At 36.1% G+C, this 15,683-nt stretch overlaps 2 protein-coding genes across 2 annotated transcripts in view; one reads left to right on the top strand and one right to left on the bottom strand.

The window, feature by feature from the left end:
* Positions 1 to 3,866: 3,866 nt before the first annotated feature.
* ghsrb (growth hormone secretagogue receptor b) lies at positions 3,867 to 7,617 on the top strand. The gene is given in 3 exon segments (XM_056450267.1): positions 3,867 to 4,023; positions 4,025 to 4,718; positions 7,268 to 7,617. Coding segments are annotated over 3 exon segments (1,101 nt in total). The 5' UTR covers positions 3,867 to 3,924; the 3' UTR covers positions 7,576 to 7,617.
* Positions 7,618 to 10,571: 2,954 nt separating this feature from the next.
* The window catches only part of fndc3bb (fibronectin type III domain containing 3Bb), a 126,882-nt gene continuing 121,770 nt past the window's right edge, over positions 10,572 to 15,683 (bottom strand). The window contains exon 26 of the mRNA XM_056450266.1: positions 10,572 to 13,750. Within this exon, the coding sequence (XP_056306241.1) occupies positions 13,451 to 13,750 (300 nt within the window). The 3' untranslated portion in view covers positions 10,572 to 13,450. The remainder of the gene's footprint in view (positions 13,751 to 15,683) is intronic.

The following is a 15,683-nucleotide window of genomic DNA, read 5'->3' as shown; positions in this document are numbered from 1 at the left end:
TGTTAAAAAAAGTCTTACATTGTACATTAGGATAGTATGAACCCACAATACCCCTACAGTCCAAAGACTGTGTTGGCCCTTAAAATCGTCCTAAAATTTGCCCCCCTTAGTACAGTCCGCAGAATACTATGAATCCAGACATACTACTCTAATAACATGACTGGTTTTTGTACTGCAGCCTATTTTGACCAAAATAAAATATGATCATGTCTTGATTTTTAATTATTGAATTAGGACAGTAAGGTCTGATTTTGCTTAGACAAAAGTCTTGTCATTTAACAGAAATACCGTACAGCATAGAATATAAAGTCATGGTGCAGTGGAAAAGAATTAATATTGTGTATGACTCCCATGAGCTTAGACTCTCTGCAATGACTCAAATAACTTATTAATAGTCATCTGGAATGGCAAAGAAAGCATTTTTGCAGGACTCATCAAGGTTCTATGGATTCATTTTTAATGCCTCCTCCTTCATCTTACCTCAGACATGCTCAATAATGTTCATGTCTGGTGACTGGGCTGGCCAATCCTGGAACACTTTGACCTTTTTGCTTTCAGGAACTTTGATGTGGGGGCTGAAGTATGAGGAGTGCTGAAGAATTTGCCCTCTCCTGTGGTTTGTAATGTAATGGGCAGCACAAATGTTTTGATAACTCAGGCTGTCGATGTTGCCATCCACTCTACAGATGTCCCACATGACCCCACACTGAATGTAACCCCAAACCATGATTTTTTCCTTCACCAAACTTGACTGATTTCTATAAAAATCTTGGGTCCATGCGGGTTCCAATAGGTCTTCTACAGTATTTGTGATGATTGGGATGCAGTTCAACAGATGATTCATCTGAAAAATCTACCTTCTGCAACTTTTCTGAATGACCAACTAAAAGTCAAGTTATTATTTGTTGCTCTTACAACTAGGATAAACAACAAGACTTATGTGAGGTAGTGTACAATTCTAATTAAAATTAGTACAAGGAGAAATTTTCATTGCTCATAATAACTTCTGAAAGAAAAATCACAGACACGATGAATCCTTTCTAGTACACATTGATAGAGTATATAGACTTCAATCAATAATATGACAGTCAGGGCCAAAATGCATCAAGCAAAATCTGTCAATCCATGTCAGTCAATGAAATTGCTGTATTTGAGTTCATTTTTGCATATGAGATCCAATAGTGCAGTAGGCTATGCTGGATGAACATATACAGTATAAACATCAAAATGTTTGTTCATGAAGAACATTGCAATGGTATACTATCATGTAGGTCACACTTTGCATCCTCTTCCATAAAAATTGCTGTCTCAACATGACTGAACTGTGCATGATGACGTAATCAGAATTCAGCTTTTTGTTTTGTTAAAATACCTTTGGTTCTTATCTTCCCTTTGAAGTATGCTTTGGCTTGTTACTCATTCATTAACCTGTTCTATTTTTGTACAGTCAAAAATCCAAGAGACAGTAAAAACAATGCTTTTCAGGCTGTAAGTGCTAGTGTGGCAAACCACGTAAATGTAACCGCAGTCCCTTATCTACAGATCGACTGCAGACACAGCGGAAACTGCTGCATTTGAGCCATATTTTGAATTATGATCAACATTTTAGCTCATTTATTTGGTTATTTCACACATTTTCCATTTTTTAGATTTCCTAATCCAGTTTCAGCAGTATTGTGGGCTTTAATTCATAGTTTTGAGGCTTTCATCACTAATCTGGTTTACTTGCACAAAATAGTATCTTGCTTCACTTACAGGTTTCTTATTTCAAGCCTTAAACTGCATTACTGCCCATTCATGCATGAGAAGACAAGTGTATTGAGGGTTCCTGCGAGTTTAATGATACATAAAAGAAGGCATTTTATCTTTAAAGATAATAGCTACTGGAAAATTAAGGCATCTGGTGGACAGGGAGGGGGGAAAGCTCCTTAAACATAGCTTGAATATTTTTATGAATGTGACTGTCACAGTTGCCATTACAAGATCTGATAAAGTCCACCTCAAACCACTTGTCAAACAATGAATAATTGGCTATTGTAAAAAAGGAGTGGTTGTGACATGAATAAAACAATTTAAAATTAAACATATTTTAGTCCATTAACTGGCTCTTACTGTACTTTTGGTCATTGTGTTTAATTTTACTAAATGTTTGTCTCTGATGATGATAATTGTAAGCATGTCTTTATGTTTTAAACAGTGTGTGTACATTGTATTTAGAAATAGAAATACCAGTACATTTGACCTTGTGGTGACCTTTTTTGTTTGTTCCCATGAGGAAAATGTCTCATAAATTACATTAAATGACATATTTTGAGAATGTAGAAATGCTATTTGTTTCCTGCAGGGTTTGGTTTAGGCTGATATACAGTGCGTACAGTGTAAAATCATTACGTCTATGTGAAGTCCTCGTAAAGAAAGTTGTTCAAGTGTGTGTGTGTGTGTGTGTGTGTGTGTGTGTGTGTGTGTGTGTGTGCGTGTGCGTGTGTGTGTGTGTGTGTGTGTGGGTGTAAATGGAGCCTTTATAGACTACCAAACCGAACGCAACTTGCTGTTTACAATACCTTGAAACTAAATTAACTGGAAAAGCAGGAAGGAGCTATAAAAAGGAAATATTTAGACACGTCTTTGTTCTCTAAAGTGACAATGAATTCATTACTTAATTAAACCTCTCTTCCCTGTTTTTGTAACATTATTTACGTTCTCAGCTTTCCTTAAAATACTATGTGTTAATCTGAGAAAATGGCACACTTTGCAAATGCAGAAGTCTAAAACTGGTGTGTGTTAAGTGATAATGCTGCCACCGTGTGGGAAGAATTGAACAATTCGTGTTCTTCTCATAATACACTATTTAAATATCATTAATGTCATTAATATATGAAAACTCTTGGTCTTGTTTATTGGAGAGATTTTCAACACATTTCTAAACATAATAGTTTTAATAACTAATTTCTTATAACTGATTTATTTTATCTTTGCCATGATGACAGTAAATAATATTTGACTAGATATTTTCAGCTGATGATGACGTTTAAAGGCTTAACTAGGTTAATTAGGTTAACTAGGAAGGTTAGGGTAGTTAGGCAAGTTATTGTATAACGATGGTTTGTTCTGTAGACTATCGAAAAAAATACAGCTTAAAGGGGCTAATAATTTTGACCTTAAAATGTTTTTTTTTTATTAAAAACTGCTTTTATTCCTCTTTTATTCCTGCCAAAATAAAACAAATAAGACTTTCTCCAGAAGAAATAATATTATCAGACATACTGTGAAAATTTCCTTGCTCTGTTAAACATCATTTGGAAAATATAAAAAAAAATAATAATAATTCAAAGGGGGGCTAATAATTCTGATTTTAACTATATATATATAACCCTAGAGCTCACACATGTGCTTGTTTTGCTAGCAAACATATTAGTAACAAAATGTGGGCAAACAAACAGCAGATGCCAAACAGCTTTCAGCACCCTGAACAACAGCAGCTTGTTTACTCAAGCAAAGCATGGAGATTTGTTCTTTTTAAGTGACATATTTTCCATTAGATGGGTGTGTTCACACCACCAGATGGCATACAGCCAACAAATATGACCCATCAGCTTTTAACCCAGCTGCTGAATGTAGCCAGTCTCTCAAGATTTACTTAAGAATTGCAGTAATCACTAATGAAAAGGTTGCAGTCACACAAAATGCTAAACTAAACGACAAAATGTGCATTTCACAATCAGCACAATTAATGAATGACTGTTGTGCGCATGCGCGCTGCAGATCATTGTACCCCTGGCCGCAGCTTGAGGCGCATCATTGACAGGTTACTCGCCTGCACTTCTTCTCATACTGTGCCCTGAACACCTGTAAGATGTGCATGGAAACCACAGCCTGGTGGAAACCACGAGGTGCCATTAAGCCCCTTTAAAAAATCTCATCATAATGACTAATTGGACAAACGTGTCCATCTGCCCGTTTAGCATCACTTTATGCGCTGAGAACATTATGGACAGTAATGCAACCTCCGAGGACTTTGAGTATCCCGGTGCATCTTTTCCCGGTGCCCATCCTGACCGGCATCACGGTGACCTGCTCTTTTCTGTTCCTCGTCGGGATTGCTGGCAACCTGTTGACCATTTTGGTGGTCACTAAATACAAAGACATGCGAACCACCACGAATCTGTACCTCTGCAGCATGGCACTGTCAGACCTGCTGATTTTCCTCTGCATGCCGCTGGACTTGTATCGGGTCTGGCGATACCGGCCGTGGAACTTTGGCGACGAGTTGTGCAAACTCTTTCAGTTCGTAAGCGAGAGCTGCACGTACTCCACCATCCTCAACATCACCGCCCTTAGCGTGGAGAGATATTTCGCCATCTGCTTCCCACTCAGGGCGAAAGTGATCGTAACGCGGGGTCGAGTAAAAGGGGTGATTTTACTCCTCTGGACTGTGGCTCTGTGCAGCGCCGGACCCATCTTCATTCTGGTCGGGGTCGAGCACGAGAACGGCACCAACGCGTGGGAAACCAATGAATGTAAAGCCACCGAATACGCTATCCGCTCCGGACTGCTTACTATGATGGTTTGGGTGTCCAGTGTGTTTTTCTTCCTTCCCGTCCTGTGTTTGACTGTGCTCTACAGCCTCATTGGCAGAAGACTCTGGAGAAGGAAGGAAAACCCAGTTGGACCCATTTCCAGTCGAGACAAGAGTAATAAACAAACGGTCAAAATGCTGGGTAAGCGCGATGATTTTACACTGAATTCTGACAAGAAAAAAACAACATTTGGAATTTATTTTGAACACATTTTGACAATTATTACAAATAAACAACAAGTATATTGATTTAAATGTAAAAAAAATACAAAGATTGGAGTAGCCTACTCTGTCGAAAATACCTCAATATTTCCTTCGAAATATAATTGTTTATTTTGTAGAGTTGACTAAAAACATATGCGTACAGTGTTTCATTCAGAAAATGCATATAAAACATTTTTTACTTTATAATATGCATTCATTTTATATGATTTATATGCAATCATTAACCCTTTAACTGCCCCACCAAGAGAAAAAAATTCTAATGTTGCTAGTTAACACAATGCATTTTTTTCCAACACATCCCATAATTTCTAAAATATCAACCTCTACCAAATGGTTGATATGTCGGTTTATGATAAAAGTACCAGAATTATTACATATAAAAATCTGAAAATATGAAGTATAAGACCAATTGATTTAAAGACATAATCAAAACAAAACGTTTTTGAATACTAAATCATCTTTATTTTTTGAAGTATGCCATAAAATATTTCAGATTCTACTTTAACAAGTTTTTTTTTTTTTTCAATAAAACCAAAATCAAGTGTAGCATTGCAACAGAATTGTTTGTTGGATTTTTTGTAAACCAACAATGCTGTGTAGTATAAACCATTATTGAAAACAGTCATTCTTTATATGACTTTATATGAGTCAAAATATGGTCAACTATTTGGTTGAGCATGCACTTAAAGGGTTAACACATTTTAACAGTGCATTAGTAAATGTTAAAATAACATTACATACATTTTCTTTCATTTGTCATTACTTCGATTTGTCATTTCTGTAATCTGTATCTTTAATTTATAGTTCAATCATGCACTGGCATTTTGTTAAAAATGTTACAAATACAAAACTGTTTACAATTATTTAAGACTATATTATCTTTATCATAATCAGAATAAATGATTTTCCATTAGCAGTTTGTAACAACTTGCTTTTTAAAGAAAAACTTGAGGTATGACTTATCCAATCAGATATAGCAGGGTTTTGTCCTAAATTTCCTTATTTTGATGGTGTAAATTTGTAAAAAAAAATTATTTGGGATAATTTTGAGATAAGAATTGTATGAAACACTTATTGGGGAAAAGAATAACTCCAACTGCAAATTAAAAAAAGATTTTAAAATCATTTTAATAATAATTTTAAATAATTTTAATGATGAATTCATACAGCGACTAAAGATTCAAGAACGAATGACTCATATGTCCAATTGTGACTCAAATACACAATTCATTCTGATTTTTAAAACGAGTCATTTTTTGGAAACAGATTTTTTTTTTTAATGGATAGAACTCAATAATGCTGCCAGTATATTTCAATTACCTGCTGTTAATCGTTAACTAATCAATTAACTGCCAAAGAAGTCATTCTTTGAGAATCGCTCACTTGTTTCGAGGGAATCACAAACAGATATGTAACCTAAATCCGATTCCTTGACAAATTACTCTATTGCTCAGTTGTAACTCTATAAATACAAAATGAGTCATTTTCTTATGTTTAATTTATGATTTAATTTCCCGAATGAATCACTCTAGCCTGGTTATTTCAGGTGAATCTGAATCACTTCCATTTGATAAGCTTCAAATTCAGTTATTATATTCATTTCAGCCTGATCTCACGAGAAAACGTAAGTATTTTACGTTTTGTCAGTTTAGTGGCTAATTCGTTCGAATTCGTACAAGTTCAGTTGTACAAAAGGGTATGATTTTAAAAAGGAGGTGTGGCACCTAACCCCACCCCTAAACCAAACCATCATTGGGGGATGAGCAAATCGTACTAAATTGTACGAATTAGATCGTACTAATTCATACGAATTAGCCACTAAATCAAAAAGTTACGAATTGCCGTGAGATTGTGTTGATTCATTTATTCATTCATTTTCAACCGCTTTTCCGGGGCCAGGTCGCGGGGGCAGCAGTCTTAAGGGAGAACTTTCCTCTCCCCAGACACTTCCTCCAGTTCCTCCGGGGGGATCTCGAGGCGTTCCCAGGCCAGCTGAGAGACATAGTCCCTCCAGCGTGTCCTGGGTCTTCCCCGAGGTCTCCTCCCGGAGAGCCTGGAACACCTCGCTAGGTAGGCATCCAGAAGGCATCGGAAACAGATGCCCGAGCCACCTCAGCTGACTTCTCTCGATGTGGAGGAGAAGCGGCTCTACTTGGAGCTCCTCCCGGGTGACAGAGCTCCTCACCCTATCTATGAGGGTGCGCCCTCTGCCACTCTGCAAAGGAAACTCATTTCGGCCGCTTGTATCCGAGACCTTGTCCTTTCAGTCATGACCCAAAGCTCATGACCATGTGTGAGTTGGAACGTAGATTGACCGGTAAATCGAAACCTTTGCCTTTCGGCTCAGCTCCTTCTTCGGGGCCAAATAATTGTTACTAATGTCTAAACTAACTTCTTTTTTTTTTTACAATTATATTGTCAAACATATTTCTTATATAATACTTCTTTTCTCTCTCGTTTCATCAGCTGTGGTGGTTTTAGCGTTTGTTCTCTGCTGGCTGCCATTTCACGTGGGTCGGTATCTCGTCTCCAAATCATCTGAGGCGAATTCTCCGGTCATCTCCCAAATCAGCGAATATTGCAACCTGGTGTCCTTCGTGCTGTTTTACCTGAGCGCCGCGATCAACCCGATCCTCTACAACATCATGTCAAAGAAGTTCAGGAGTGCAGCCTGCAAACTGTTCCGAGTGAAGCGCGCCCCCGGACGCTCGCTCCAGAGTATAATGAACGCGGAGAGCGTGTCGGTATGGAATGAGTACAGCTGGAGCACGTGACGCTGGAAAATCACTACAGAACACAGACTGAACGCTCTCAGAACAGACATTAACCCAATGACTGAGTCACATAATGTCATACATTGTAAGATATGTTTGTAACACTTGTACGTTAATTTAAAAAAATATATATCAAATAAAGTATCATATTTTTATATTTTTCTAGACTTTACATTAACTGACAGAGATGACCAGCATCCGATCAAATGAATTTAACCCTTTAAATTACAGTTCGTTTAAATAGCATCTCTGCTGTTTTTTTCTATGAGGAAAAACATATATTATTTTTCATAAACTGAAGACTTAGTAGGCTACATTTGGATTTTTACAGTCTTGATGAGCCATTGATCAGTAACACGCCAACATTGCCGGATTATTCCTTTTTGAGACATGATGAAAATAAATACTAACAAAAAATTGAAGACTTGCCAACACATTAGACAAAAATGTCCTGGAGTAATTTTATTTTCTAGTGTAAGATAAATTTATGAAAGGAAATGCGATTTATGCTGTTTGCATCAACACAGCCAAACTGATTACAAAAATTATAATGAGAGAAATCTCCAACAAGGTTGACAGATGCCTAAATCTTATGATTTGTGGCCTTTTCTTTTGTTTATACTTTTTAATTTCATTATGGGACCATAATCTTAATAAAGTTAACCATACAACTAAAAGTTACTTTTATTGCCTATTTTTAAAGTTTGAAACAATACAATTTCAATTTTAAATAATGATACCAAGAATAATGCACAGAGACACATACACACAATCTCTCTCTTTCTCTCTGGCTTTTAAATAAACAGATGGGTTTGTCCAAATTTTTACCAGCTTTGTGTTGAAAACCAGTTTTTAAAATGTAAAAACACCTTTAAAATAACACTGGCAGCTCAATACCTTGCTTCTGTATTGTTTTACATGATCATCTAAAACAATATATGATGTTAAGCTACTAAAAATGCCAATAAAAGGCATCTTATCACTAAAAGGCACCTTTTAGAAGTCAAAAGTCATCAGAGCAAGATCCCATGATGCAATTCAAAAGCGTAAATAATTGGAAAAAATCAGCAAATCACAAACAACTTTTTTTATTTATTTAGCCTGTATATAGCAGACGTTAATTAAATAAAATATTATTCTAACGTTGACAATTTTTTTATGGTTACATTTTAGGTGCAACACACACCTAGTGCATAAATATTATAGTATTTTTTGAGAATGTACGCACAAGTATTATTAAATCATCAGCGGACACCAGCAGTGATGATTCCCTTCATGCAAACTGTAAATAGTGTATACACACACTATCCAGAAATGCCTTAAACTGTGTGAAGTACTGGATGACAGAGCACTGTAGATGTAAGCACTGTAACATTGTACCCATTGAGGGAGAAATACAATGGTGCTGAATGATTCAATCCCATGCCATTAACACCCAAGCTTCTGCTGTCAGGTTATGTTGCATAAATGTGTTGTGGGGCATAAAAAGTGCACTTATTGCAGGTTTGTAAAAACTACTTTGTGTTTTATTTCAGCTAATGTTGCTTTTTTAGCAATGACATTATGGGTATTTAAATGCAAACCATTTTCTCGAGACACTTCTGGGTTATAGAATCATTCCTGCAATGTGTTTTTGTGTAACATGCATAAAGGGTATGAAGTCATGCAGTTTTACTTAATTTTAGAGTTAAAATCTTTTTTGTTATCAATGTTTTTATCTGTACTTGGAAATACATTTCGAATGTCTTTTTAAAATCGTTTTTATTTGTATTTGAGCAAGCGATGAAATAAAAATATCAAAGAAAGTCCGCTTAAAACACTTTATATACACTCACTGGCCACTTTATTAGGTACACCTTACTACTATCAGGTTGGACCCCTTTTACCTTCAGAACTGCTTTAATCCTTTGTGGCATAGATTCAACAAGGTACTGTAAATGTTCCTCAGAGATTTTGGTCCATATTGTCACCAGATCTCAGTGAACTCATTGTCATGTTCAAGAAACCAGTCTGAGATGATTTGTGGTTTTACATGGTGCGTTATCCTGCTAGAAGTAGCCATCAGAAGATGGGTACACTGTGGTCATAAAGAGATGATGGTCAGCAACAATACTCAGGTAGGCTGTGATGTTGACACGATGCTTAATTGGTACTAATGGGCCCAAAGTGTGCCAAGAAAATATCCCCCACACCATTACACCACCACCAGCAGCCTGAACCGTTGATACAAGGCAGGATGGATCCATGCTTACATGTTGTTGACGCCAAATTTTTACCCTACCATGTTGCAGCAGAAATTGAGACTCATCAAACCAGGCAGCGTTTTTCCAATCTTCTATTTAGCCTGTTAACTGTTTAACTCTAAAAGTAGTTAACCCGAGCTCTTGATTCTCTGTGGTTGTTAAAAATCCCAGAATGTCCTTCGAAAAAGAGTAGGGGTTTTGAGGATGAGGAGATCTCCTCCCAAAAAATGTGTCCAGAAAAGTACTATATAAACGTAATGAATTATTAATATAAAGAAAATATTAATTAAATAATAATTATATATAGAAAGACAGACATCACGATCTTATAAATGAAACACAAACACCCAATTATTTCAGAAATTTAAAAAACATTTATTGCGTATAAATATATTACATATATGCTACAGATACATAATCATCTTAAATACAAAAGGGTAGTATTTTCAAGATCTATACATTTAAACTGATATGGTAGTTTGTTTGTTTTTTAAATATAATGTCTACGATTATAATTTACATCAATAAATGTGACAATTATGTTTAAAAAAAATGGTAATATGGAATGATTTTCATGGACAATATGCAAATATGGAAAACGTGTTTAGGCCACGTAATACCTGATAGAAATACAGCAAAATAATCTGTTTGCCCAATTTTAAAAATTGCCGGGTGTTGAGTTAAAAAAAATAATAAAAAAATGAAATAAAAAAGCTCTTCAAGTGTTTCCACTTCAAGTTTTCTAGTGTCAAGTCATTTCAACTTCTTTTAATCAGAAAGCGATGGAATGTTTATCTAAAAAGTTCAGCAATACACACATATACTAGATGAAGTGTAGATAAAGATTAAAAGAAGCAAAAATGTTTAAAAAAAAAAGGCCAAGACCTTGCCGTTTGTGCAGGTGAAATCACAAGGTTGATCAGATTTTCACAATAAAAAAAACAATACAAATATATCTGAAACAAGACAGGTTAATGCTGTTAAAATGCAGTGTTATATTTGTAAAAATAATAGCGATTTTGTCACAACCCCTCCCTCCCTCCCTTTATAAAAAAAGACATGCTACATGAGGAAAAAAAATAATGAATATGACAGCTCTGAAGATTCTTGTAATAAATAAATGAAGATTGCACTGTGATTTGCATTATAAAGTAGGAGAATATAGCATAAATAAACCTAACCAAACTGTTACTGTATATCCACTCGCTAACTTTGGTTAAGGGCTGATTGAGCTAGTAAACATGATCGTGTAGGGTATAACATGGCGTAAAGGGTTAACTCAACACTGGAAGCAGCAGATCTGAACTCTGAAATGATTTTTGTGGTGAACGTTTGGATTTGTGGATTTAAAGGCACAGATTTACCTCTAAAGACCCTGAGGTATAAACTCTCCAGACTTCACAACTCTGGACCATGGAGACGACTGTCATGTGACGCTCTTTGGACTGACAGTTGCTTTTTGACTTTTAGTTGTTGTTGACACTCCAAGGACACCTATTTTAGGAGAAATGAAAGAGGGAAGAATGGAAGAAAAAGCTTTTATGAAGCTTTCAGACAGATTTTACAGAGGGACAGATAAGAGGAACAGAACATTGATGGAGTTTAGCTGTCTAGACGACAATTTAAAGATATAAAAATGACTTCAAAACTGACCATTAAAAAGCTCTACTGAAAATGATCTAAGACTCGGTAGCTCGGGTGAACAGTAGAGGCTTCATTTTTGATCAATGACCCGAAAAAATTAAAGTAAAATGAAATAAAAATAACAGTACATGTATTTAAGGGTTAGTTCACCTCAAAATGACACTTGTTTTTGTATTTATTTACACAACCTCATGTCATTCGGTAATGAAACATACATGATGCTTTTAATCACACCGGAGCCATTTTTCCCTCGATTGAAAGTCTGATGCTTTCAAATGTTCATAGAATTATTTATAGGAGTCAAGATGAAGTCTTCTGAAGATGAAGTGATCATTTTAAAGATGAACAGATTTAAATTAGGCTTTTATTTAGATATTTGGAATTGACTACTGGTATGTTTCCAAGTCAAAAATTATGATTATATTGTCTGATAAATATAAATCTTGATGTGTATTTTTGGAGCCTGAGTCTGGATATTTTCATCACAGATATTTGGATGCCGATAAATGATATACTGGGCAATGAATTTAAATCTTGATAATGTTTTGTCCGAGTCTGATTACATCCTGATTTTTTTCATTATGATAACCCTTGGGATTTGATGGTCTATAACTGATATATGTGTCCTGAAAACATAAACCTTGATATATGATTGGTTTTACTGTAAAACTTGAACTGCTGGAAACATCCAGATCTTTATTTCCCCAAATAATTAAAGGGATAGTTCACCCATAAATCATTTGCGTCATCCTTCACCTTTATGAGTTTTTCTTCTGGTAAAGAAAAGATACAAAAACACCTCTAGTTCAGATACAAAAACCTCTAAGTGCCATCTGAAATGTTCATCTAAAATGAGCATGATTCTAAGGCTCCAATATTTTAGTTTATTTCACTTTAAATGCAATGCAAAGAAAATAAATGTGAATTTACGGAACATACACACAGGAGCACTTAGGAATGGCAATTAGGAATGGCACTTTTTTGCATCTGAACCCTTCATATTTTGGAGAAAGCTGGAAACGTGTAACCATTGACTTCCATAGAATTTGTTTTTCCGACTATTAAAGTCAATATACACTGGAAAAAAATGATTCAAAGATGATTCCCTGGATTTACAAATGTTTTTTTTTTAAGTTAAGTGGTTGTAAACAATTAATTTCGGTTGAATTTAAACAAATTAAGTTGAACATTGCTACATTTTATTTGCTTAAATTCAACACAAAAATTGTTTGCAATAATTTTGCAGACATCATTTGTTAAAGTGAGGTCAAGTCAAAACATCTTCTGTTTTTAACAGATGGAAAACTCAAAGATTTGGAAGTTAAATTCTATTTTGGGTGAACCATCACTTGAACTATTCACAATTCTGATGGCTTCTTATGTATTTCTGATGTGGACCAACCACCAGAAATATTTCAAAAATTATCGGCCAACAGTTTATTCTATTATGGGGCAACTTACGTTAAAATTATAAATAAGCGTTTATTGGCCTACACCGATATGACCACCGATATATTGGTGAAACTTCAGCATATATGGATTTTTCATGATATGATATGAATATTTAATATGATATGAAACACTTGAATATATAAACACAATTTGGTGGAAGCTCAATCATGCTTGCTTGAAGAGTGAGAGCCAATGAGATTCATTCTAGCAATTAAGGCAGCATGTTTGCGCAATAGCCAATGAGGATTGCCCTCACAGGTCAAGACTAAGCTTCTGCTTAAATTTGCTAAACAATGTCTAACCATTAAGAAAAGCCCAAATTAAATCTGTTCATCATATATAGTGACTCTATAGTATCTCTTCATAAACGGATAGATTATTAATTGAAAGTTTTGAGCGAACAGATTTCAAGGGAGGGACAGCAATCTCTCAGAAACAACATGAGGGTGAGTAAATGATGACAGAATGTTCATTTCGAACCCTTTAATTGGTTTTGTCAGTTGTCGAGACAGACAGGAATGTGCCGTTTCTCGCCTCTAAATGAGAAGCTGAAGCAGGAAGGCTATGAGGACAGAGAGAGAAGCCACCCCGAATACTATGAGTCCGGCAAACTGTTCGTCAGAGAGTGATCTGCTGATGGTCGCTTTGTTGATGTCCGCTTCCACAGCCAGTGTGGTGTCCATCCGCCGCAGGCTGAAAAGGGCCGAGGGGCTGAAGGACCCACAGAGCTCCTGGAGGCTGTCTGAGCAGCGTCTGCATGCAAACACTCGCACGCGGTAGTCTGTGTTCCACTGCAGGCCCAAGAGCTGGAAGGACGCATCTTCTCCCTTATACACCTGCAGGACAGAAGGTCACGCATTAGATCAAATAGACTTTTATTGACTTTTGCATGCTTAATGAATTAGTAGCATTCATCCATCCATCCATCTGTCTATCCGTCCATCCATCTATCCGTCCGTCCGTCTATCTATCTATCTGTCTATCAGTCCATCCATCCGTCCATCTATCCATCCATCCCTCTGTCCATCCGTCTGTCTATCCTTCTGTATTTACATCCGTCTATCCGTCCGTCCGTCTGTCTGTCTATCCATCCATCCGTCTATCCGTCCATCCATCCATCCATCCATCCATCCATCCATCTGTCCATCCGTCTGTCTATCCGTCTATTTATCCTTCTGTCTATCCATCTGTCCATCCATCCATCCATCCATCCAACCATCCATCCGTCCGTCCATCCATCCATTCGTCCGTATATCCCTCTGTCTATCCGTCCGTCTATCCATCCCTCTGTCCATACGTCCGTCTATTGATCCATCCATCCATCCATCCGTCCATCCATCCATCCGTCTGTCCATCTATTCTTCTCTCTATCTGTCTATCCGTCTATCCGTCTATCTATCTATCTATCTATCTATCTATCTATCTATCTATCTATCTATCTATCTATCTATCCATCCATCTATCTATATATCTATCCATCAGTCCATCCGTCTGTCCATCCATCCCCCTGTCCATCCGTCTGTCTATCCTTCTGTCTATACATCCGTCTATCCGTCCATCCGTCTGTCTATCCATCCATCCGTCTATCCGTCTATCCGTCCATCCATCCATCCATCCATTCATCCCTCTGTCCATCCATCTGTCTATCCGTCTATTCATCCTTCTGTCCATCCATCCATCCATCCATCCATCCACCAATCCGTATATCCCTGTCTATCTGTCCGTTATTTAGTTATAGTTATAGTTTTTTCCATATTTAGGTAGCTACAGAACATGCTGTGAATGATCCACAGGCCACAATAAGATTTCAGGTTCACTAGTCAGTCAAGTATCAAACATCTAAGACAGCAGCAAAAAAGGACAAACAATCTTATGCAGTCTATGTCTGACCCACAAACTACAAAAGATTAATCATCAGATTTTGCTCAAAGGGAATCTCAACAAGCCATCGTAATCCTTTCATCTGGACAGCAAACAATACTGTCATGATGATCAATATCCTCTAAAACTGACACTTGAGAGATGCTCTTACGTTTGTTCATGAAACTCAGATGATTACAGAATTACATAAATGCTTCTGCATGCGCTTGCTTGCTTGTTTAAGACAAACGTGTAGTAATTAAAAAAGGCATCAAAACATGAATGAAAAGAGCTGAAAAATAAAAGGAAATTCAATTCAGGCTGGAAGATCAAATTGAACTTGCAATTTGGATGTCTAACGCTTGGATGTTTGTACAATTGAAGACAAAAGTTGAAGACATTAGTCCCCTTATTAATTCTTATTCAAATATTGATCATGTTTAGCACAGAAAGTAAAATTTCAAACTATTTCCTATTATATTTTTTCTTCTGGAAAAAGTCTTATTTCTTTTATTTCAATATTATTAAACCTATTTTATTGCTTGGTTGCAGAACAAACAACTGCATAGTTAATGTAATCAATACAGTTAAGCCCCTAATTTTTTTGTCTGAATACCAATATCTTGCAAAATAACCACCAAAATGTTGTGTTATTAAAACTATTGTTTAAAATGTGTTTAGTCTCCTTTAATCATCTTTTTGAAAAATGAAAATTTTACAAGAGGGCTAACAATTTTATCATCAACTGTATACAAAAATACTATCTGCTTGTTCTTTTGAAAGGAATCATTAACCCAATATATAAAATGTGCCCAGCTTTTGAGCTGAAAACCATGAAACTTTTTGATCCATAAAATTCAACTCAACATCGAGTCGAAAAGAAATTAATAATGTGAACTCCTAAACTCT

Source organism: Danio aesculapii, chromosome 24 (assembly GCF_903798145.1).
Source record: "Danio aesculapii chromosome 24, fDanAes4.1, whole genome shotgun sequence".
Classification (NCBI taxonomy): domain Eukaryota; kingdom Metazoa; phylum Chordata; class Actinopteri; order Cypriniformes; family Danionidae; genus Danio; species Danio aesculapii.
This window is presented reverse-complemented; position numbering and strand designations above follow the sequence as displayed.